This window comes from Doryrhamphus excisus, linkage group LG16 (genome assembly GCF_037039965.1).
Source record: "Doryrhamphus excisus strain RoL-2023G ecotype Guam linkage group LG16, RoL_Dexc_Guam_v1.1, whole genome shotgun sequence".
NCBI classification, from domain to species: domain Eukaryota; kingdom Metazoa; phylum Chordata; class Actinopteri; order Syngnathiformes; family Syngnathidae; genus Doryrhamphus; species Doryrhamphus excisus.
This window is the reverse complement of record NC_136372.1, coordinates 11,564,654-11,590,013: the sequence shown is the minus strand read 5'-3', so window position 1 is coordinate 11,590,013 and position 25,360 is coordinate 11,564,654. Positions and strand designations below refer to the sequence as shown.

The 25,360-nt window shown below is 39.7% G+C and overlaps 2 protein-coding genes across 6 annotated transcripts; one reads left to right on the top strand and one right to left on the bottom strand.

The window, feature by feature from the left end:
* LOC131103449 (uncharacterized) lies at positions 1-2,592 on the top strand. Of its 2 annotated transcripts, XM_058049741.2 has the most exons (5): positions 1-209; positions 1,482-1,578; positions 1,665-1,691; positions 1,753-1,806; positions 1,914-2,592. In XM_058049741.2, the coding sequence occupies exons 1-5, from the start codon at positions 87-89 to the stop codon at positions 1,946-1,948; spliced, it is 336 nt and encodes a 111-aa protein (XP_057905724.1). In that variant the 5' UTR covers positions 1-86; the 3' UTR covers positions 1,949-2,592. The 2 variants fall into 2 exon arrangements, with proteins under 2 accessions (XP_057905724.1, XP_078653433.1); XM_078797307.1 differs by having other exon boundaries at positions 1,753-2,592.
* A 5,037-nt stretch (positions 2,593-7,629) lies between these two features.
* Positions 7,630-25,236, bottom strand: LOC131103427 (histone acetyltransferase KAT7-like). 4 transcript variants are annotated; one of them, XM_058049711.2, is made up of 16 exons: positions 25,057-25,236; positions 23,948-24,092; positions 23,410-23,601; positions 20,433-20,717; positions 20,269-20,351; positions 18,429-18,515; positions 16,347-16,445; positions 16,162-16,272; positions 15,998-16,045; positions 14,223-14,414; positions 14,012-14,101; positions 13,176-13,316; positions 11,841-11,934; positions 11,563-11,709; positions 9,139-9,245; positions 7,630-7,733 (listed from the first exon to the last, which is right to left on the bottom strand). In XM_058049711.2, exons 1-16 carry the CDS (start codon positions 25,069-25,071, stop codon positions 7,635-7,637), a joined length of 1,935 nt encoding a protein of 644 aa, XP_057905694.2. In that variant the 5' UTR covers positions 25,072-25,236; the 3' UTR covers positions 7,630-7,634. The 4 variants fall into 4 exon arrangements, with proteins under 4 accessions (XP_057905694.2, XP_057905696.2, XP_057905697.2 ...); XM_058049713.2 differs by having other exon boundaries at positions 20,433-20,714; XM_058049714.2 differs by lacking the exon at positions 15,998-16,045.
* Between the last annotated feature and the right edge of the window lie 124 nt (positions 25,237-25,360).

Below are 25,360 nucleotides of genomic sequence, written 5' to 3'. Positions count from 1 at the left end.
CCGTCTTTTTGTTTAAAGACACCGTATGCAGTAAAACCAGGACCGTTTCAGCTGACTTTTCCCACCCCGGCGCCTTCAGGGTGAGCATGGAAGCTCTGAAGTTTGCAACTGTGCTGTTGGTGGTGTTGGCACAGGCTCTGTGCGCACTGGGGAATCCACTCTCCAGCCAGGAAGACGACAGTGGCGTGTGGACCCTGGACAACTGGCAGGTAACATTTTGTCCTGCAGGAAGTATTTCAATTTTTAGCAGTTTCTTGTATCATCTGAATCCGATCAGAATCATATTTCACTGTCCAGCACTGTAGTTGGTGTAACTGTAATACGAGTACAATAACAAATGTAGATGGGAATTTTGCGTCTATTATTTGTAGTTTTTTTTTCATTCCAACTCTGTGCACTGCCTCAAAAAGCACAAATGCATGTAATGCTTATCTTAGAAGAATGAAGTCATGTATTACATAAAATATTTAAAAATGTATAAAAATATGTAAAAAAATATCATAATCATAAAAATAAAATCCTAAATTTTATTTTTACATTTTATTTTAAAAATAAATAATGACATCAAATGGTTCTTGGCAATTAAAAGCAAGACCTGATGCTATGAATTATGGTCAGGTATTTTATAATAATATACATAAAATCCATACATTATGCAAAAAGTGGAATAATAATTTTAATATAAAAAAATTAAAATATGTCAAATAAAAAATGTAAATAAAAAAGCAAAACATATAAAAATACATAAAATACATGAACATTTTTATTACAAAAATTACACTATAGTTGAAAAACAGCAAAAATATTGTGAAATTATATTATAAATTATATTAGATGAAATAATATTAATTTCATATATATTATATTAATATTATATTAATTTTTAATATTAATTAAATTATATTATTTTATAATGTATTAAAATGAATGCATTTAACTTAAACTGAACTGAATACATGCTGCCATAAAAGAAAAAGTCCATGAAAAGAAGGAATGCACACTTATAGGGAATATACAGTATAATATGTACATAAAATAAATACGTTATGCAAAAATGTTGAATTTAGACATTATTAATATTTTTAAAAGACAAAAGCAATTTTAAAAGTACATTAAAAATAAAATAGTATATTACTATAACTATATTACAGTGTAGTTTAATAAAAATGAGTAAAGAGATATAAAAACACATTAAATATTTTACATTTTTGCTTGTGTCCAGACGTGAGGGGAGCCCTGTCCAGAATTTACAGACAGACAATATGGACAATGGAGCAATAGGGTGCAGGATTGTATGGATTGATTGAATGCAGACTTTGAAAGCCTTTTGAATTCATTTGCACAATGCTGCTCAGAGTCAGCACCACGGACAGCTCCATTCTCCATACATTCACCTGGGTTGGGGTTGGTTCTATCGAGTTCAGTCACAGGGAAATTAATTAAGCCATTGTGTGTGTGTGTGTGTGTGTGTGTGTGTGTAGGACTACCCTTTAGAGAGAGGGCTGACCCTCCGTCTGGTAGACCTCCTCAAGCGCTCTAAATCCCAGCAGTTCCATGGCCTGATGGGAAGGAGTTTAGGTAAAAACATACACATACACACATTCACACTTTGTGTTATAGACATACTGTATGAATTATGTATTTTTATGTTTTATTTGTTTCAGAAGATCCAATGAGTCTGGATAGAAAAAGTAAGAATTTTAAACCTTTCTAAAAGAAATATTATTCCTGACGCTACTTTCTCTTCACCAGGAAATAAAGGGGAGATGTTTGTGGGACTCATGGGCAGAAGGAGTTTAGATGAAGGTACTTTTTTAAATATTTTAATTGATCCCAAATTGCATACCTTAGTGTGTGTATTGAGTTATTTTTACTGTACAGAAAAGAGTATTTGTGCTTACGTTGTCTTCCAGATATGCAAGAAGAGTGGAAATCCTACTCCTACTAAAGACATCAAGAGCAAAACTGTTTCATTGTGATGTTTCATTTAATCATCAGTGTCATTGTAGTCTTTCTGTTTCTGTCATCAACAAGACATTGTGTGAATTACCTGTTAACCATAATCAGTAATATTCTATTTTTATGTCTGGCTTAATTAAAGGTTATTTGTTAGAAACATTTCTATGGTGTGTTCTATGGTATGAATTGTCACAAAAATCGGTGAAGTTTAACTTCACAGAAGTCATGTTTGCAAACCAAGTTGGCCACTTTGGTTTGGACCAAATCAATATCAGGTATTCTAGAACAGGGGTCTCAAACACGCGGCCCGCAGGCCAAATGTGGCCCGCAGGACACTTGTTTGAGGCCCCCGCCTTGATATTAAAGTTTAATGTTTGTGCGGCCCGCGCAAGTTTGATATGGATGCTGTATGGTATCATGTACCCAGAAAAAATTATTACGCTTGATTAATGTTCATGTTAAAGGTTAAATAACTGTTAATAGTTATCCTCCCTATCAGTGTGGAAGTGGTAAGTTTTTGGCTATTTAAGTTTAAAGGAAATAACTTGAAGGCTACCGTTTAGGTCGCTAGCTCTCTAGTTTGAGAGTTAGCATGTGTCTCAAGACCGTGCAGTTGCGCAATATGTTGTAAATAAAAAGAGTATAAATGTGACTATAGTCGTGTTTTGTCATGTCTACAGGGCTCTAATAATGCTTTGTTCATTTTAATCAGAAAAAAATAATTTGTCTACCCACCAACTATATGTGGTTTCTTAAGTTTTTATTATTTGCCGTTTTATTATTATTATTATATTTATTTATTTATTACTGATTGATTGATTTTCTTTATTCTTGATTTGTTTATTTCTTTTTCATCTTATTTTGTGCAGAAAAATAAAAATTAAGATATTTGAGAACAGTGGAATGTTTTATCAGAGCTTTTCTTGTAGAAAATTGGAACCAAAGTGAAGTTTTTAAAATTTTTTCGTTTTTACTAAATGTGTTTTTTTTTTTTTTGGAAAACCTGATGCGGCCCAGTCTCACCCAGACCCGAGCTCCAGTGGCCCCCGAGTAAATTGAGTATGAGACCCCTGTTCTAGACAGAAGGGTGCAAAGCGTTTCAGCCTTTGCTATGCAAAGGGGGCAGGGCAGGGTGTCAGACTTTGGTGGTTAGCCTTTACCAATAGCCACAAAAAAGGAAGCTCGCCCCCATGGCATCAGATCTCGACCATCACTGGTGGGTATGAAGATGAGTGTTAGGATTTGGGTAACTTACTATACAAAAATGGGACCCAAAAGTAAACGCAAAGGCAAAGATGATCCAGTAAGCAAAAGGTAAATTACAAAGAACACCAAAATGGCGAGTAACGAGCAAAATGCGCAACAAAAAGGAAAGTAAGTAAAGGACAGAAGTAGGAACAATAACAAAAAGGAGGAAAAAGCAAAAGAGCTAGGGACTCGAAAAAAACAAAAATGTGGAGCATAGAAAGAAGTCTGGAAACCATGTGGAAGAGGAGCTAATATTTACAAATGGCGGGCAGGTGTGCGTCGCTTCTTCACCGACAAACAGGGGAGGTCGCTTCTGCAACAGGAAGTAGTTAACTACAGCACAGAGGGCAACACGGCAAAACAAAACAGGAAGTACACAAACAAAGCATGACACCATGAAACTATAGAATGCATAGGTCACTTCTGGATGCCAGGAAATTTGGTGATGTCTATCATCCCAGAGCGCATGAAGAAGTCTCACTGTTTGGCCATTTTGATTTAAACCAACCATTTTAAGGCAAAAACCAGGGGCTGTACTTTGAAGGACTCCTTGTAATTAACATTGGAAAAACATGGGAAATAGGAGACAGATGGGTGATGATGTACTGCAAAGCATTTTAGCCTGTGCCACAGGATGTGGCTGTAGCATGGTGACAAACATTTCACACATTGTGGGAAATAGTGATTAATCATAATTAATTTGATTAATATTTCTAATCATTTGACAGCTCTAATATTTAGAATGATTTCAAAGGTATACTTCCAAAAATTGTGATTAATTGTGAGTTAACTATGGACAAAAGTCAATTAATCGCGATTAAATATTTTATCTAATTATTGTTTATTAGGAATGTTATATAATTTATTCCTGTGATTGGCTGGTGACCAGTCCAGGGTGTACCCCGCCTCTCGCCCAAAGGCAGCTGGGATAGGCTCCAGCACCCCCGCGACTCTCGTGAGGAAAAAGTGGTAGAAAATGAATGAATGAACTTACAAAAATTGTGATTAATTATGAGTTAGCTATGGACAAAGTCAATTAATGCGATTAAATATTTGATCGAATTATTGTTTATTAGGAATGTTATATAATTTATTCCCGTGATTGGCTGGTGACCAGTCCAGGGTGTACCCCGCCTCTGGCCTGAAGGCAGCTGGGATAGGCTCCAGCATCTAGAAAATGAATGAATGAATGAACTTACAAAAAATGATTAATTATGAGTTAGCTATGGACAAGTCGATTAATAGCAATTAAATATTTGATCTCATTATTGTTTATTAGGAATGTTATATAATTTATTCCTGTGGTTGGCTGATGACCAGTCCAGGGTGTACCCCGCCTCTCGCCCAAAGGCAGCTGGGATAGGCTCCAGCACCCCCGCGACCCTCGTGAGGAAAAAGCGGTAGAAAATGAATGAATGAACTTACTAAAATTGTGATTAATTCTGAGTTAGCTATGGACAAAAGTCGATTAATCACAATTAAATATTTGATCTAATTATTGTTTATTAGGAATGTTATATAATTTATTCCTGTGATTGGCTGGTGACCAGTCCAGGGTGTACCCCGCCTCTCGCCCGAAGGCAGCTGGGATAGGCTCCAGCACCCCCGCAACCTTCGTGAGGATAAGCGGTAAAAAATGAATATAATTTATTCATATTCATTGTATTGATTCAATACAGGAAGTGAACAACAACTTTTTGGACGTATGGAATTGTGTATTGTAAAATTTGGTGTATTCTATTGTAACATGTAACATTGTAACAATGAAACCATTACCAGTCAGTTTCAGGTTTATTGAAGAGGAAGCAAAAGGCAGAAAGCTCGTACAAAAGCACAACAGAGCTAAACATTGACGCTAAGCTACGTTGTGGATTGTTGCTGTGTTGTGTCGAAGCAAGGTGCTTGGAGATGCTGGATCACAACGTCTCGCTGGTGGTTTGTGAAAACATACACAATGGTTCCATGTCCACTAAGATGGGTTAATGCCCAAAGCTAAATTTTGTAGTTGCTGGTCCATAGCTGCCATTGGCTCAGCCAATACCAAACATGCTCCATAATTCAGAGCCACAAAAAGACTAAATCAGCAGAGGTTAGACTTTTTTTCCACAGAGGGCCACATACTGAAAAAACAAGTAATGCTACGGCCATTTTTATATTTTTTTGCTGTTATTCATACAGCAGGTGGCAAAATCATTATTGGGTATTTTTCTTGTCTGTGCACAAATGACCCAAGGCCACAGTTTGTATACCTTCCCCATTCCCCTATGGAATGTGGTCATCAAACTTTGGGGAGGTTTTGAAAATAAAAGCAGTTACAGGGGTCTGAATGTCAGCAAGGGTCATCACAGCAAGTGAATAACATTAACGTTTTTAGTTTTTTTTTTACGCCAGATGTCCTTCCTGACACAACCCAGGCTGGGAATCGAACCACAACCTCGGCTAGTAGAAATGTCAGAAATGTGTACCATTACATCACCACAAAATAATAACAATTTAGTACATTTGAAGACGTCATATAGAACGTTAATAAGGTTACTGGAAAGTGCTAACAGTTAGCTTAGCTTAGCATTAGCACTGAAAAAGACCAGGATGAATAAAACGTAATATATTAATTGTTTCATTAGTAAGTTATTTAACAATAAGCAATTGTATAAAGATTATTTCCTGCCTACTCTAAGCTAAGCTAAGCTAAGATGAAATAACATAAGCTAAGTTGTCAATTGCCTGTTATTGTGTCAATCAACCTATTTTGCACTAAATCTTAAAATACGTGCAATCCCAGTCAAAGAAAACAAAAAAAATGTGCAGAAAAACATTTTGAACTTGTTTCAGTCCCAAAGTGTTTGCAGCAACAAATGAAAAAGCATAACATATTGAAACAATAGTTATTATATTAACATGGAAGCAGCTTCTAACAAACCTTTTCTACACTTTACAAATGACTTAACTATATAAATAAACATTTCTAATTTAAAAAAAAGGGTCTGCACATGACAATTTCACACAATAGGAGGGGAAAATAAGAGGCGTATATTTCGACATTTATACAGTGGTAAACCCAAAGAGGTAGAAATTGATTAAATAGTAAAATTAGAGAGGGAAAACTAAATCGACTTTAAGTTAAACACAAAAGAAAAAATGAAGGCAGGTCCCATCTTAAAGACATAAAAGAGTCCAAATAAGGCCAATGGCAGCTATAGCTATAACAGGTTTATCTACAGTATATCTTCTTCACATTCTTTTACATTTTTTTTACATTTCTTCTCTTCATCACCTAAACAAGCATCCTTTTGAAAAATTAAATTAAACACAATTTTTGGATGAGGCAATCATTGTTTTTTAAACTTTCAAAGCAATGAATACCGAAATTTCCGGTGCATAAAACGCAACGGTGTTGAAGCCGCACCCACTAAATTTAGAGAGAAAAACAGATTTGTACATATATAAGCCAAGCCGGACAAGAAGCAGGCATATTGTGGCATGACTAGCTTATCAATCCATTGGAAAATCACAGGAGAGGAAGTCATTACTCAATATTAACAGTCGGAATCACGTTGTCATCTTACAAAGAACGCTAAACTCATCACACAGCAACTTAACACCCACAATCTAGCTAAGAAATATACAAGTACCAGAACGAGTTTAAAATTTTAAAAATATAAAACAACATTGAAAATGGATGGGTGGATGGCTGCTGAGGCCCTGCAATGCTGCCACTGTCCGCCAGGGGGAGTCAGAGGAGCCCAGAGGGAGGCTGACATCATTGCAGCACCCCGGCAAGCACCACTGAAATGCTTTGCTTAGACGAAATGCATTATGGAAAAATGTTAAAATATATATATTTCCTCGGTACTTCTTGAGTGTTAAGCTGCTGTGTGATGAGTTTAGCGTTGACTGTAAGATAGAGTGAGTCACACTGTTATACTGAGTAATGACTTCCTGTGATTTCCGCCAAGCTTGTTCACTGATAGTTCCCGATTGGCTCCTGCCAAAGAAAAAGCGATTGTTTCCGTGATGAGATTCGAACTAGCCGCACTGCAGGGTTCAAAGTTTAAGAAAAAAGGAGTGGGTTATACACCGGAAATTATGGTAACTTTCAAGTTTTTTTCCAGTCAGAGCTCAAGCGTGTTACTTTTATGGAAAACAAGGTCTATTTTAGGAAATGGAATGGAATTTTAGCACAGGTTGACGTAAGCTGACACTACTGCAAGTTTTATTTCCTATATTTCTTATGTAGGCCAGTGATTGAATGCAGTAACCAGCGAGCCAAAAAGGATAGCATACTGTGCTAATAATTAGAATGAGTGGCAAACCTGGACCAACATTGTAAGAAGCTGCTGGAAGTGACTAAAAACAGGGTGAATATTTGTGTGTGTTTGTGTGTGTGTGTGTGTGCAGAAGACGATGTGTGCTGTGTTGAAGTTCTTCTACGTTCCTTTCGGTGGTGTCCACTTTAAGGCTGCGGGGTCGATGGTTTTACCCGAACCACGTTTACGCTCCTTGGCTTTCCAGTCATCAATAAGGTCCTACGGTACAACAGGGAGATTCCATTTAAATACTTTCCACTTACTTAATAATAATTGGATTTTTTAACATTTATTTGATGTCTTATAGTTTTTTTTGTCTTTTTTATCTCATAAGATTAGGAGATCTTATTAAAAAAAGCATTTTGTGCCCTGTCTGTAAAAGTGAAAGTGAAATGTAGCATTTTATTCTCTTTTGCATATATATTTTGCATCATTTTTTGTCATATTCTCTATTATTATGTCTACTATAGAGGATAAGCAGCACAGAAAATGATTACATATTGAGTAATGAGTGCAAAAGTGAATATAGGGCTGTTAGTTCATGTCTAGAGGGCTCTAATGTTAAAAACAGGTCCTTGGATCCTACTTCATGGAAATTTACTGATCACGGCTGGGTCTGTAACCAATGAACCGCAATAAAACAGGGTTTACTGCAGTTAGGAGTAGTATTTTACTCACTTAAAAGTAACATTTATTAAAATACTCATAAGTGAGTACTCACTGAGTAATAAGTAATAAGTGAGTAATAGTAATAATAAGTAATAACTGAGTAATAACTGAGTAATAAGTGAATAAAATACTACTGCAACAGTAGTATTTTACTCACTTAAAAGTAACATTTCTTAAAATACTCACAAATGAGTAAAATACTACTCACTTTTACATACATTTCAGTAAAATACTGTGTTTACATAAGTAAAAATGAGGAAATTGTGTGTAAATTACCACGTTTTCTAGTGTTTTAATTAATCTCACACTATTTTACTCACTTTTGAGAGAGTAAATAAAGTTGTACATTTAAGAGAATAAAGTTTTACATCTACAAAAAAAAGGCATACATTTCCGGAAAAAAAAAAGTCAGAAAGGTCACTTAAGTCCCCCCTTTTCATAGCTGTCCCAGGCTATGCCTGTTATGACGGAGTATTAAAATAATCAGAAATGCCAGCAATAAAGTCATGAATTCATGAGAAAAAAAGTCGTAAAATTTGCCCAAAGCCAGAGATCACTTAAGTCCCCCCTTTTTATAGCTGTCCCAGGCAATGCCTGTTAAAATAATCAGAGATTTTAGCAGTAAAGTCAAGAATTTACAAGTATATTACAAAAATAGTTGTAAATGTACGAGAAAAAACGTAGAACTTTATGCTACAGTCATTGCCTCAGACAGCTATGAAAAGCGAGGGGGGCTTATGTGACCTTTGACCTATTCCTACAACTTTTTTTTTTGTAAATTTACAATTTTACTCTGAAAATGTCATTTTTTTCTTGAAATGTTGCCCTGATCCTCTGTCATAGGTCAAGTGTCCCAAAGTATCAATGAATAATAAAAGCCAAGAAAATGAGATATTTCCTAAAGCTGGGAAGTTATTGATCAGTAGTCACATGAACAAAGTGTGATCCAACCCACCTGTCGCTTTAAAACCAAGTGTTTGCCTTTCCAGTATTTGAGCATCTGGAGGGACTGCAGTGTGCTGACAATGTCCACAGGGTTTACTGCCGTCTCCTGGCTGATCTCTGAGCAGAAACAGTAACGTTATAGGACATTTTTTATACGTTTAGCGTGTGTGAAGCACTTCATTGGCTTAGTGTCCTTCTGCTTTCAACATGGAACAAAAGCATGTTGGTAAGTACTTTTAAAAATGTCCACACAAGGCGGTGTTTTTGGGTCTGTGTGTCAAAAAGAGACCTTTTTATGGGTGTATCAATTACTCATGTTTTTTTGTCATTTGCAGGATGATCTGTAATCATTATTTTTTGTATTTCTTTCCCGCCGCATGTCACAGTTGGACTTTCTAATAATAAATAAAAGCACACTATACAGACACAGCTGCAAATGCAATCAAAAGGGTTTTGAATGATGACAAAATGTGCTTTGTGTTTTTCTAATTCTCACAGGCGTGTCAGAGAATGGAAAACGCAGTGTGGGTGAATCATGACAATACACTGAGAGCACCTTTCACCCGCATAATAATGGCTTGGAAATCATTTCTGTGATTCTCATATTGGTAAACACACACCTTACATTCAATGTTAAGAATGAGACATGCAGCTTCGCAAAGTTAAAAGAAAAAAAGAACCAAGGAAAAGAACATTGGAATGGAAAGAACAGCGTGTTACTATTCCTTTGCTGCTGCTTTGTTATTTTGTCAGGTTGGACCTGGTAACAATATGTACAGTATTATACTTTACATTGCATTGCAAAGCCTATTGTGAACAGTTACTGTCATTTATGGTGTATAAGCCACACCCACTAAATTTAGAGAGAAAAACAGATTTGTAGATATGTAAGCTGCACTGTCACAGTAAGCCACGTCATAAAATGGCACATTGTGGCAAGTACGACTGTGTGAGGACCAGGTAGCTTTTTATTTGACAGGAGCCAATCACAAGGAGCTCTCTTATTTATTGTGTAATAAGTCTAATTTTGTCTAATTCTGTCATTGTGTTTGCTATATTGGGAAAGGGCGCTGCACGGCGGTCGAGTGGTTAGCATGCAGGCCACACAGCTAGGAGACTCGAGTACAATTCCACCCTCGGCCATCTGTGGCGTTTGCATGTTCTCCCCGTGCATGCGTGGGTTTTCTCCGGGTACTCCGGTTTCCTCCCACATTCCAAAAACATGCTAGGTTAATTGGTGACTCCAAATTGTTCATAGGTATGAATGTGTTAACATTATTAGAGCCCACTTGCAAATTCCACACAGAAATGCCCGAGGGTGGAATCGAACTCGGGTCTCCTAGGTGCGTGGCCTTCACGCTAACCCCTTGAACGCCGTGCAGCCATCTTATAGTATATACAATAATAATACTAAAAACTAGCATATGTGTACCATTATTTTTATGTTTATGATTCACCGATAATGTTTTTTGAGGAAGCGTTGAGATTTTGCACTTGTTTCAGTGGTCCTTGAACACACCAGAGTTGCTGATTAAGTGAACAAGTCGGCCTGAATAAACTGGATCGTGCATTTTTCTTTCAACTTGTTAGCGTCTGTCGCTATTGAACGATGCCAACTGAAGTTCGAGAGCTGAGTCTGATACCACCTTTATTGCAAATGTTGATCCAAAATCGAGGGAGATAATCAACATCAAGCGAGTACGAGTGTTTGGGGGGGTGTCAACAATAGAACTGTTTATGGGCGTATCAATTACTCGTGCACTTTTGCCATTATTAGAGCCCACTTGAGATGAACTAACACCCCTATAGTCACCTTTACATTCCCCATATTACCCAATATAGTTAATATAATAAAAGAAAATAAGACATAATACATAGGGCTGCACAGCCCACACAGCTAAAGATTCCACCCTCGGCCATCTCTGTGTGGAGTTTGCATGTTCTCCCCGTGCATGCGTGGGTTTTCTCCGGGTACTCCGGTTTCGTCCAACATTCCAAAAACATCCTAGGTTAATTGGCGACTACAAATTGTCCATAGGTATGAATATGAGTGTGAATGGTTGTTTGTCTATATGTGCCCTGTGATTGGCTGGCCACCAGTCCAGGGTGTACCCCGCCTCTCTCGTCTGAAGACAGCTGGGATAAGCTCCAGCACCCCCGTGACCCTTGTGAGGATAATGAATGAATGAATGAATATTGGGAAAGGCTATAACAATAAAGGTGACTATATGCTAATTTAAAAAAACATATATAAACAGGTTTTTATCTATGAAAATATTACATTTATAAATAAGAAATCCTACTTCATGAAAATTCACTTATCACGGTCGGGCCTGGAACGCATTAACTGCAATAAATGAGGGATTACATATTTCACAACCTTTCTTTCTTATTTTAATTGTGCAGCGTTAAAACAAATCACTTCAGTTCTGACCTTTAATGGAGATTTCTTTCCCCTGAAAGTTGTTCAGGTAGCGTAACAACACCTCCTTCCAGTAACTGCGATAGCTGATAAGGCCCAGGTCAGATAAGGGCCGCTCTGGTGAGCCAACTTTCTCTTCCACCTTCGACAATAGATAACCTGGAAGCATATATTATATATATATATAAAAAAGAGACTGAGATTAATAAGCAATATGAACTGGAAGAATGAAGTTTTTCTGAAGATACACAAATATAAAAAAGACAACCACAACTAGACTTCATACTTACTAAAGTCTATAAGCATCTTGCCGTAGCCTTGCCTCATGTACTGGGGCATGGTGAGGATGCAGGACACATTGTAGTTGAGGAAAGAGTTTTTCTCCTGCACACGGAGGACAAATACACAAATATTTATATACACGCTGACACAATTGCTTCAAAAATCATGTTGTGGTGCAGTGAATAGTGTTTGTCACTGCCATGGCAACCCAGAATCCGCTGTGTGAGTTGTCAATAAATGTTTGTGTTTATTATATACATTAACGGCCTGGATGGTGTAGTATCTAACTATTATTTGTAGGTTGATGCAGATTTAGTATTTGCATTAACCTAAATGGCTTGTGTGTAATGACTGTCTGTGGTCCATGAAGGCCGCGTACAAGTTTGAAGTCTGAGGTCTGAGTTTTAAGGTTGAGTATGAAGTCTTACATCCCGTTCGGTGTTTTAGGGACAAGTCTCGGGTCTTCGTAGGTCTCTCTTTCTGTGTCTCGGTATACTGAAGTGTGCTTCCATCAGTACACGTGTACCGTGTGGAGTAAAAGTTGACAGTGTGCCGCTGTCCGTGACTGTAATTGTACATGTACGCAATATTTTCTTAAAAGGCGTCCCACGAACAAAACATCTCTTAGAGCCGGCTCTTTGAAGTGAACAAGTTGTTGATTTTTGATGTGTTGATTTTTTTCCTATTTAAGCCGCAAGTGATTAGTCAAAATTCATCACATTATTAATCGGCGCTAAGCAGAAGGGAGGCGGAGGTGTTACACACAAAAGCACGCTGAAAAGGTGAGGAAAATGAGCAGCAGGAAACAAAAGCTAAGCCACTATGTGTTTCTGAATGCCAGTTTCCACTAAGGACTCCCAATAACAGTTCTCTGGATGCTGGTTTTTTTTGGACATTTCCATTTAGAATTCATTATGTAGTGTTTATTGATGCAGTGTTTTCCACAGTAATCGGACCTTTTTGACTAATTCAGGTTTCCTCCCACATTCCAAAAACATGCTAGGTTAATTGGCGACTCCAAATTGTCCATAGGTATGAATGTGAGTGTGAATGGTTGTTTGTCTATATGTGCCCTGTGATTGGCTGGTGACCACCAGTGTGTACAGCTGGGATAGGCTCCAGCACCCTCGCCACCCATGTGAGGATAAGCGGTAGAAAATGAATGAATGAATTTATTTTATACATATTTTGGGTTAGAACTAAATTCAAGCGACAAGAAAAATCTGCCATGTGTTTTCATTGAGTCGAGCCGAAAGACCGGTTCTATAAAAAGAGCTGAACATTTCGCCACTGATTCCTGTCTGAAAATTACAGCATGTTGAAAATGAAAGGACTTTTTTTACCTTTGAGAAATACCCCACCAAGTGGCACCCTGTGTTGTCAGCCTCCGTCATCACGTAGAAAAGGAAAGGTTCCACATCATAATACAAAGTCTTGTGGTCCAGAAAAAGTTTGGCCAAAAGACACAGGTTCTGACAGTAAATCTGTAAAAAAAAATTATATATATTATAAAATGTGTGACTGGTTATGGAGAGGATTTTGGGTTACAGTGTGACTTTTTCATGTGAGACATTGTATCTGGGCCAACTGGTGGGAGACCTTGTGTTAAGAAAAGATAGATATCTGTATAAAATCATGTTGGTAGCATGTAAAAAAGCCATTACCAAATAATGGCTTAACCCAAGACCCCCGATATTGGAGGACTGGCTTTGTGTGATGAACACAATACATGACATGGAACTATTAACACATAGATTGAGGACTGAAGAAGACATGTGTGGAGAAAAATGGGTGAAATGGACACTGTTCACGGACAAAAATCAAGGAATTACTCAAATTGCACCATGACAGGGAATGTGGGATAACCAAATTGTGTGGTGTGTGTGTCCAGTTCCCCCTTTTTGTTTTTGAGTGTGTTTGTATTGCTGTTGACGTTTTGTTTAGAAAAATATAAAAATAAATAAAAAGAAAGTATTAAAAAAAAATGTGTGACTGGTTAAATAAATTGTCCCCATTTGAGTGTCTACTTCACACTGCCTACAAAATGTGCGTATGGTAGAATCTGTGTGCAGGTATGCACATTCTACCGGCAAGTTGTTTTTTCTATAATTGTGACGTAAAAAGCGGCCTATTTTATGCGTATATAACCTTCATAAGGGAGACACTAGGGCTTTTTCACCTTGTTCTTCTTGCCGTCCACCTCAAAGACTGAGATGTTGCTTTTTCTGTAGATTTCATCGCCCGGGGGATGCTTCCATACACACTTGGCCTTGTGTGAAAGGGATAAACAAAGACATTTTAGTCTCTTGGACTAAAAAACAGAAAGCTTAAAAACAATGTTACATCTAAAAGAGTGGTAAAATAACATTTAAATTCATTTTCAGCTTTACCATGTGTCTCCGCAAGATGGTCTGGCTCTTCATATACTTAAGGCAGAATTCACACATGTACAGCCTCCCCAAGCGTGCATATTCCTCCGGGTATGGCGAGTGGTACCATGTGTCCAGTTCGTAGCGGCCGAACACAATGATCTTTATCATGTTGCTCCCCTCTGACACCTGACCCTCCAGACGAAGCTTCTCCTGTGTAGACCAGGGTAAGAGGATGTGGTGGTGAAGATGGGTGGAGGAAAGAAATGATACGTGGAGAGGATTGGGAAATAAGCAGCGGGGACATAAGAAGAGAAGAAGAAGAAGAAGAGAGGACATAATAGAAAAGATCTCAGTTAGTCTGGGGAAGATAGGCATAAATCACACCTAGGAAACCAGGCACCAAAGACGCAAAGTAAAACAAAACAACAATGAAGACATACAAAAAGAGAGGAAAGGAAAAAAATGATCCGACTTCAATTAGCTACTAAAATTGCAGTGTTTTTTTTTTTAGGAATGAGTCGTCATTCTTTCAGCCAAATGTGCAGGTGAGCACTCACAATAATTAAACAAACATATAATAGTGTGGAAGCAATTGGAGTATGACTTAAAGTTTGCAAGACCAAAGCACAGGAAAGCAAACAGAACAACATCGGAACAACCAGACTCGCACGTTTGAAACCTTGAAATATGGAAATTATACTGGATGTCAGTCTCTTAATTACTTGATTTGACAAAACCATCCATCCATTTTCTACCGCTTATCCTTATGAGGGTAGCAGGGGTGCTGGAGCCTATCCCAGCTGTCTTCGGACGAGAGGCGGGGTACACCCTGGACTGGTCGCCAGCCAATCACAGGGCACTTATAGACAAACAACCTAATTATCCTAGCATCTTTTTGGAATGTGGGAGGAAAAACCCACGCAGGCACGGGGAGAACATGCAAACTCCACACAGAGATGCCCGAGGGTGGAATCGAACTCGGGTCTCCTAGGTGCGTGGCCTGCACGCTAACCCCTTGAACGCCGTGCAGCCCTCTTATAGTATATACAATAATACTAAAAACTAGCATATGTGTACCATTATTTTTATGTTTATGATTCACCGATAAAGTTTTTTCAGGAAGCGTTGTGATTTCGCACTTGTTTCAGTGGTCCTTGAACACACCAAAGTTGCTGATTAAGTGAACAACTGAATAAACTGGATTGTGCATTTTGCTTTCAACTTGTTAGCGTCTATTGCTAGTGAACGAAGCCAACTTAAGTTTGAGAGCTGAGTCTGATACCACCTTTATTGCAAATGTTGATCCGAAATCGAGGGAGATAATCAACATCAAGCGAGTACGAGTGTTTGGGGGGGGTGTCAACAATACAACTGTTTATGGCCGTATCAATTACTCTTGCAAGTTTTGTCATTCGCTTGTGGGCCCGGATATAACCTCTGTGAAAAGCGGGCATCTACTGTTTTATACTGATATTGTGGTAAACAAGGTTCACGGTATGTTGCAATACAATAACTGCAGACTTTGCAATAAGATGCAGTACGAGTACAAATGATTTTGTTTACAAGGCATCCAGTTGAAAAGCTAATTAAAACTATATTGTATTATTCTAATGATCTCACTAGGTGGCAACAGATAGAGGACGGGCCCCCACCGAGGCCTTGATTGAGACATTCATATTTAATGTCAGGGAGTCATTTCAGGGTCAAAAACAAAATGGCTCTGAATGGGTCTCAATGGAACAGAACAGAGGGAGAAACAACACAGAGTAACTGAAAGGGATTGTGCCATCTACCAAGAATATTTCAGACTCCTCCTGAGGCTGCAGAGGAGGGTGTGCGGACTGGAAGAGAGAAGAAGAGGAAGAAGGCAAAACGGGGGACGGGGACAGGGAAGCAAATAACAAACACAAGGAAAGAGGAGTGAAGGAGGTGGGTGATGATGAGTTTTCTCTCTTACAAGGTCCTCCGAGGCACGTGCCTGCGCTTTCCTGAACAAGTCCAGGTCGTAGTCGCTGGTGATGTTCTCCAGCAGTGGCTCACGGTTGGTCCCGTGGCTCTGACGATGATCCTATTAATAAACACAGCCATTAAGACTAATATCGCATACAGCGCTTCAAATGGACACATTTCTCATCCACTGACCATGTAGGTTTCCTTCTGCTCCTTGTTGAGGCCAGAGTTCCTCTTCTTCCTCAGCTCAGTCACCTTCTCTTTGTAGCGCAGCTGACAATCTGTTGGGGCCTGACACATCAGAGAGACTTGCTCACACCTTGTAATACCGTGTCTTCGAGGATCACATCACACGTAGACAAGGTGTATGAAGCAACGATTACGCTTTTATTTTGACTGGCAATTTGCCCGATGGCCTCCCATGCATTGATTATGTTGGACAAGTGAAGAGAATATGATTCACTTCTGTTGTAAAGTTGATGTTCTATTCAAAAAGGACTATCGTGTGTGGGCCCCCCGACTTGACATTGAAGTTTGGGGCAGCAGTGGCTCAGGAGGTAGCGTATAAGTCATCCAGGTGGTTCGATTCTCACTCCCTCTACCCAGTCAGTGTCATTGGGCAAAACACGTCACCAACCTTACCTCCAGTGCTGCCCACGATGGTGTATCAATGTGAATGAATGTTTCCGTCAGACTACCCTTGGGCAGCTGTGGCTACAGATGAAATGAGTGGTGACTGATGAAATATGGATTCTGTCATGTCTTTGGGTCGAAGACATTAATAATTCATACGTTTCATAAGTTAGTTAAAATGAAAGTAAATAGCAAAACGTTCGAATAAATATTGTTAAAAACGCTAAGGTTAAAAAGTGAGACAGAGTGAGACATCTTCTCTAGAAAGTATCGTTTTGGGCCACTAGAGAGTGAATGCTCTTGCATATAGACAAGCTTTGTCGTTTTCTCTTGCCTCACGGCAGAAACTCATTCATTCATTCATTTTCTACCGCTTTTTCCTCACAAGAGTCGCGGGGGGTGCAGGAGCCTATCCCAGCTGTCTTCAGGCGAGAGGCGGGGTACACCCTGGACTGGTGGCCAGCCAATCACAGGGCACATATAGACAAACAACCATTCACACTCACATTCATACCTATGGACAATTTGGAGTGGCCAATTAACCTAGCATGTTTTTGGAATTTGGGAGGAAACCGGAGTACCCGGAGAAAACCCACGCATGCACGGGGAGAACATGCAAACTCCACACAGAGATGGCCAAGGGTGGAATTGAACCCTGGTCTCCTAGCTGTGAGGTCTGCGCACTAACCACTCGACCGCCGTGTTGCTCTAAACGCTTGTTTCTTCTAACTGTTAGCTGATGTGTGTTTAGCCTGCAACATGAGCAGTATTGGAATTTTATTTGATTTTTTCTGTATGTTTCAGTTACCACTTATTTTTACAAGAAAGCTTCATAAAGCAAGAAAAGCAAGCCTTGTGTGCGGAGTTTTCTTCATTGGTTCGCTGGCTGTCCAGCAGCATACAGACACGTGTTGTGAGAGCAGCACAGATTCACTTCATCGTGAAGCGCTTTGGGTGCCATGGAAAGCACTATAAACATTTTTAAAGAACTCACAGTAAGCTTGTCACATAGTGAAATGAACCAACACAAAAATGACAGTACAATAAGTAATAGGTAAACAAACACACCTAGGACAATTAGTGCTACTACTATGGGAGTGCTTCACGCTTCCCAGTATGCTTTGCTACACTATTATGCTGAGTAATGACCTCCTGTTTGTTGCAGAGTTAGTCGCTTGGTTGAAACATGATTAAATGCGGACTGAATACTTGCTTCACCCAGACTTTACCTCCAGGGCCCCCCGGTTGAGGTGAGTTTGAGACCTCTGTCTTTGAGACCTATTTGGTGATTGCAATTGAATCATTCTGATGGGATAAACCCAGTTGCATTATTTCATATGTGATGCAACATAACAAGCCTACTCTTGCCTGAATGAGGAATTGCAGACTGTAAAATTGCCATTACATAGTTCATCTATATTTTTTATGAGGCTTCTGCACGCCGAGTTGCTTTTGGGTACAATGTAAAGTGAAAAAAACACCAACTTTAATGCTCCTGTTAGGCCCGGTTCTAATTCAATTTGACTAAGGGACTTGGCCTTGATTATTTCATGCTTGCACATTTCCACAACAGCACACAAGAGAAAAAAAATGTAACTGATGAGTCAGTGCACCGAGACTCAAGTGAAAACAGCAACATACCTGACTTCTTGTGGAGTGTCTATTCTCGTCTTGACGATGAGACAGTGTCCTTTCCTCGGCTTGTTTCTCACGACTTGATGATTTGCCCTGACAAAACATCAACAACATGTAACAACCGGCAACTCACAGCCAGCCCTGCAGCGCAAAACCTTGCACAGTGTCCTTCCTATCTTCCAGGTGTCTTTGCAACCTGACAATTTCAATTTAAACTGTTGGTTCCTTTCACTGTCATTCGTTTGGAATAATCACATTCCCATGGCCATACATAGAAATGAGGTTGCATTTTAATTTTAAATAAATGGGAATATTGAAAATAATCCACAAATCACTGTCAAGTAGCTATTCACCTATTAAAGCACCTATTAAAGACATGGCATTTAATTAAACGTCTCCTTATAAATAGTAAGCACCACCTTGCACAACATAAACACACTAAACGACTCCGGAAAATTAAACAGTATTACAGTGGTGTGCACGTGACGTCACAAGCAAAAGGCATCGAAGCACCATGTTTGGTAAGTTATCCTAAAAAAATATATGCTTTTGCACAAATGGTAAAAAATTGTTTTATATTTTTTATTCTCGCGTAAAGAGAGTGACTTTTGTCAACAAACAGCTACAGTGCAGTAGCTCAGGGGTTTTCAAACTCTAATATTGACTCTAATATCAGTCTTTGTAACCATCTGGTGGGTTATCGTTTTCAAATGCCATCATATTCCATTCGACAATGCCGCCCCCATCTTGCACCTCCCCTGAACATGTGCCCCTGGTCTTTCCACCAACAGGGTTTCACACGTTTACTCAAGTAATCGTGGTGTGGCGTGTGTTTCTGGGAGATTATGCACACCCAAACGTTTTGAGGTCGCATTTTATTGTTTCAGTCGGTCATCCACACATAAATGGCATTGGGTGCTCTGAGATGGGATTTTTTGAAAATGTCTTCCAGAGTGGGAAAATCTGAAACACCGGCTGTTTTGCTTTCATGTCAAAAGAGAGCTTTGATGACAAACCGATATAATATTGGAATATTTCGACTGGCATGACTCAGCCCTGTCTACATTCTGATACTTTGTTGTCTGATAGTCCATATCAAATCATTCATTCATTCATTTTCTACCGCTTTTTTCTCACGAGGGTCGCGGGGGTGCTGGAGCCTATCCCAGCTGTCTTCGGGCGAGAGGCGGGGTACACCCTGGACTGGTCGCCAGCCAATCACAGGGCACATATAGACAAACAACCATTCACACTCACATTCATACCTATGGACAATTTGGAGTCGCCAATTAACCTAGCATGTTTTTGGAATGTGGGAGGAAACCGGACTACCCGGAGAAAACCCACGCATGCATGGGCAGAACATGCAAACTCCACACAGAGATGGCCGAGGGTGGAATTGAACCCTGGTCTCCTAGCTGTGAGGTCTGCGTGCTAACCACTAGACCGCCATGCTGCCATATCAAATGAAATCAACTTTATTTGTAGAGCACTTTTCCTGCAAGGACATGCAACACAAAGTGCTTTACAGAATTAACAATTCGAAGGGACCCAAGGACAGCCCCCCAGTGTAGAGGACCCCCCTCCTGAGGAAATGACTCGCAGAAGTAATTCCATCTCTCATAAGTCTAGATGAGTCTTGGATGAGGACGACAGACTTATGCGCATGCTTTGTTTCTTCTGCTATGGTTTGGTGTGTCATGTGATTCTGTCTTTGTGTCTTTTCACAGCGGCACACATAGATGTGCCTTGTGTATTACAACATTTTCACTAACTGATCTGTTCCAGTCTGGATGCAACTATTCACTATTACAGTACAGAGTGTGTGTGTGTGTGTGTTTTTTACCTTGCACTCATCAGCTGAAAGGTTGTGGTAAAGAGGGCATCCTGATATGGAGAAGTGTCTCTCATGTCTTCCTGTCAGGTGACCTAAGAGAGTTCAGAGAAGAAGGTACATTTGCTACATTTGATCCAAGACTAACATTCAAATAAAGAATCAGCATTCCTTACCCAGTGAGTTACATCCAGGTGTGGGACACTTCATGTTGAAGTTATAGCTCTCATGGAAGCGCCGTCGTTTGGGCCGGTGGGAAAGGTCGTGAGCGGCGGCCTCTTTGAGCGAAAGCTCCTTCGCCAATCTCTCGTCCTCTTCTTGAGAAACTATGACATCGTTGCTGGAAGACACACGGTCGTTCCCGTTGCTGGAAAGTTCAATGTCTGACTCTGAAGATGGAGCGTTGCCTGTCGGTGTGCGGGGAGGGGTCTCGTCGTTGTCTGCCGCCTGCTTTATTTCTGCTGAGCCAAGACAGGCACACTAAAATGAAGACTGAAGACTCAGCAACCTCTTAGTTACTTAGTTAGGTACGCTCATTTGTCACAATATTTTTTCATATATTTTTTCATATTTATAACAGTAATGATGAGGCTTAAAATTTTGTAAGTTTTGTAATGTTTTGGTAAATTCTACATAAAGATATTCATTTTTTTTTCTTGCTATCATGAAGCATTTCGGTTTTTTTCTTGTTCTCTTTTAATTGCATAGTAGTGAAGCCCCAGCAAAACAAGCTAACAATTCATTTGCACCATGCATCAGGACGCACTTAACACTTTATGAGACCCTGCAGAGAAATCCAATAGCCAAGACTGATGCGAGTGGAGCAAGAGGTGCAGAGCTCCCAGAGGCTGGCCAACGAATGAAAGAACCCACTGTGGTGCTTGTTCTTTCCTTCCTCTCCACACTGGGTGCAACATCAAAACAGGACTTCTTGGGAATAATTTCAAACTAGTATCCTCCACATGTCAAAGTTTGTGTTGGAACCATGTAAAGTAAGGGGAGATACTTCATTTCTTGACAAATATATTCCCAGCCTGCACAGTGGAAGATTGGTTAACGTGCAGGCCACACAGCTAGGAGACCCGAGTTTGATTCCATCCTCAGGCATCTCTGTGTGGAGTTTGCATGTTCTCCCCGTGCATGCGTGTTTTTTTTCCTACGGGGACTCCGGTTTCCTCCCACATTCCAAAAACATGCTAGGTTAATTGGCGACTCCAAACTGTCCATAGGTATGAATGTGTTAACATTATTAGAGACCACTTGAGATGAACTAATACCCCTATAGTCACCTTTACACTCATATTACCCCAAATTGACCATTTGTATGCCCTGTGATTGGCTGGCAACCAGTCCAGGGTGTACCCCGCCTCTCGCCTGAAGACAGCTGAGATAGGCTCCAGCAGCCCCCGCGACCCTCGCTAGGATAAGCGGTAGAAAATGAATGAATCATCACGTCACCTTTGAGCCACTTGATAGTACTCAAGTGTAGCGTACCTGTGTGAGCTACAAATACTAGCTACGAATGGCGAAGCGTCACCACGACACACACAATTCCTACTCCTGGTGTCAAAAGAACCACACACAGACACACACAGCAACACAATAGGTGGTGAAACACAGACAATAGACTACCAACAGATAATGCAAAATATTAACTAACTACTATGTGAGCTCTAACCATGTGCTTTCCAAACTGTACAGCAAGATACTTCCAGTGACATTACATTACAAAGATCACCTCTGGGAAAAAAACACTTCAATAAAACCTTCATACACACAGTTATGTAGTGTATTGTTAAATTATTGTGGAGGATGATGGATATAATAATAATGCATACGATAGACTGCACGACTTGTGTGTCACCACTTTTACAAGCTGGACCACAGCGCACAACTTTTAGCGGTGCTTCCTTTAATATTCCACCTCAGTAAGTTTTGACTGTTGGGAAGATGGCTGCGCTGCACAGCCACACTGGAACTGTGGCATTCGGTTTGCAAACTATCGCCTTTGTACCTTTATTCATATTTGCGTCTGCTTGCTAACTGCTAGCACTCGTGTAACCCCGCTACTGGCACAAAGAGGTGTAACAGCTGAGAAGACGCTCCACTCTCTTGTGTGTTCACGTCGAACCAATGCATAGACACATGCAGAGTGAAGCCTGCCGTTGTAGCACAGAGAGACGAACAGATGGCTCATAATTACTGTTTTTTTTTACATTTTTTTAAGTGTTTTTTTACGTTCCATAAATCATCTCTCCTCTCATACAGTAGTTGTGTTATTTTTATTATTATTTATAATGATTACCTAAGCCTTTTACAACAACAGTACGATGCATTTATTCAGTCTAATTAGACCTCACCACAGCTAGTAGCTCCAGTTACGATAATAAATACTGTTAGATCACCTCCTTCAAGTAGAGCATGTGTACCTGATAATGTAATCTTGCAAATTTCCCCACTGAGGGACGAATAAAGGCTTATCTTATCGATATCCATACATTATGTTCTGTTCACCAATATAGTAATATACTGAATGTACAATGACATATACGGTATCTCCAATGTCAGCACACTTATATGGAGTCGCCTGTGTGCAAGCGCCATAATCCAATTACTTCATGTTCTGTTATTAAACTGCCTTAAAAGGCACATCAGACAATAATCCAAAGTACTGCAGTTTTTGTTGTATGAAGCCGCGTCTAACATCTAGGTCACTAGGTGACACTGATAATTACCTCTTACAGTGTATTAATCTAAAAACTGTAGCTTACTTTATGCTGATTCATTCAGAGCAGTGACAAAATAGGCCAGAATATGTGCCATATTTGTCTTCTTTAAAATCAGGAACATTCTGTGCAGAATGCACGGCACACTACAGTGAATACATTACTTTCCTCCTCGCCATGCTGTCGTTGTTCCTCATTTTCAGCTTTTGTCAGTCATTTCTTTTTTCACATTTCTTTGTCCTCTGCCACTGCCTTTTCATTTTTTCATCTCCCAGTCTGCCCTGCCTTCATCTTTGTCCATGATACTACGCTGATTTAATCACTTGCTCTGTTGCTCGTCTTGTTTATAACGAGTCACGTACTTTAAACAAAATACATTAAGACCATCTCTAGTTTCAGATGTCATAAATATACTTGCTACACTCACCGTTAGGCTCCACATCTAACCCGGATGACCTGCCTTGACGAAGTGGGTATTTTTTGGCTGCGGTATTTGTCGCCCCCTGCTGGCTGCGCGTGATCCTTCGTCCTGAGGAAAACACAGAGGCTGCTGCTGCATCCAAGCCTTCTTCAGGGCCCACCGCTGCAGGAGAACTGCTTCGCACTCTGCTGGAGTTATCTGGAGTAGAGAAAAGTATTATATGTGGAGACAAAGAGAGATAGCACTTTTAACAATAACTTACAGGCATTTTGCAAAATAAGTGCACATCACATTTATTATATCAGACGTGGATGTTTATCGCAGTTCAGGCAGGCCTGCATACATACTGCCTGGGCTCGAACCCATGTTCACAGATCTCCACTGATTGACTCAGTTGAGCAGCGTTAGCCAAAGAGCTAAAAGCCTGAGGTGTCAACTCATTCAGTGCAACTCTTCAAGGAGTCAGGGAGTACGGTGTATGGATGTACTTTGGCACAGCCACACCAGCTAGCACTCCAATTGATACATTTGTTAATAAAGTTACCCTGCATGCTTTGGCTGAGACGAAGGGATGTTCGAGTCAGGCGGGTGCTGTTACGTCGCTGCGCTTTGCCCACGGTTTCGGCTGGCTCCAGATCGGCGGAGAAATCAGAGTCCTCCGTCCCATCCGAACTGCTGCCTGTGGTTCTCTGCCAAAAAAACAACAACAGTAATAACGGCTTCCATTGTTAAATGTAAAAAAAGTATTTTTTTCTTTTTTTTTTACCATGGGATAATCCAACATAGATCCCATCGTGGGGGAGGAAATTCATCTCCCCTCAAATACAGTAGTTGTGTTATTTTTATTATTATTTACAATGATTATATAAGCCTTTTACAACAACAGTACGATGCATTTATTCAGTCTAATTAGACCTCACCACAGCTAGCAGCTCCAGTTACAATAATAAATACAAAAAATCCTGTTAGATCACCTCCTTCAAGTAGAGCATGTGTACCTGTTAATGTAATCTGCGATATGTTGTTGAAAAAAATTGACAACATTGATTCAAAGACTAATCACATGTTCATGATAAACAAATAAGACACAAGACGTCACTCTGTATCAATGCACGTCATTTGACAACTCAAATCATGGCAGGGAGATGAGCACTTCATTTGCATACAACCAATGAGGTAAGAGGGAAGGCGGGGCTAATCAGCATTTTGACCAATCACTTGCGTTGTTTTGGTACGGACGCACGGCACCATCTTCAAAGCAAACGTAAAGTTGTCGTATTCATCGCAGGAGATGCTATTATTATAAACGTATTATTTTCCAGTGCCAATATTAGTGGCTCGAAATTGTCGGTCTTGATTTTAATCTCGATGTTATCTGAAAGTGCAGAGGAAGACACGAGGCAACTCAGAAATACATATTCGCTACCACAACGACTCTTCTGAATGGCTCCATGTTGATATAAAACGCATACCCAAAGCCACATTAACATCTAATGGTATATTACTTAATTCCGCTTCACTGGTAGTCACAGTTATTCTACATTTCTTAATTTTATATTTCAAGCAGGATAATATAAGCAATGACGTTATGTTGGTGTGAGCCCAGCTGCAGTCTGGTCTCAAAGATGATTTTCTAGCAAATATACACCTTACCTTTCTGCGGGGCATGTTCGCATATGCGACTGGGCGTTTCTGACAGATTGATAATCTGTGTTGTGGGATTAATGTATAGCAGATTCCATAAATTTTAAACAGAAATCCGCCCGTTCTGACGTGAGCACAGTCAGCTGAAAACCGCGCATCAAGATTTCCGCTTTCCCTCTAATGCGCATGTTTGGTACGTCGGCCAAACCCTCTCGTGTAGAAACAAAGCAAGATATATGTCAAATCTACCCTTACATGTGTAAAACATGAGATTATTGTGTTCACTTATAATTTGCCAGTATATGCATAGTTT

Bases quoted from the DNA above. Each gene is read 5' to 3' on its own strand.
- LOC131103449 (XM_078797307.1), top strand. From the start codon at position 87: ATGGAAGCTCTGAAGTTTGCAACTGTGCTGTTGGTGGTGTTGGCACAG. The intron at 1,579-1,664 runs GTAAAAACATAC...TATTTGTTTCAG, and splicing joins CCTGATGGGAAGGAGTTTAG to AAGATCCAATGAGTCTGGAT. The intron at 1,692-1,752 runs GTAAGAATTTTA...TCTCTTCACCAG, and splicing joins AATGAGTCTGGATAGAAAAA to GAAATAAAGGGGAGATGTTT.
- LOC131103427 (XM_058049711.2), bottom strand. The intron at 16,046-16,161 runs GTAAGAGAGAAA...TCTCTCTTCCAG, and splicing joins CACGTGCCTCGGAGGACCTT to TCCGCACACCCTCCTCTGCA. The intron at 11,710-11,840 runs GTAAGTATGAAG...ATATGCTTCCAG, and splicing joins CAAGATGCTTATAGACTTTA to GTTATCTATTGTCGAAGGTG.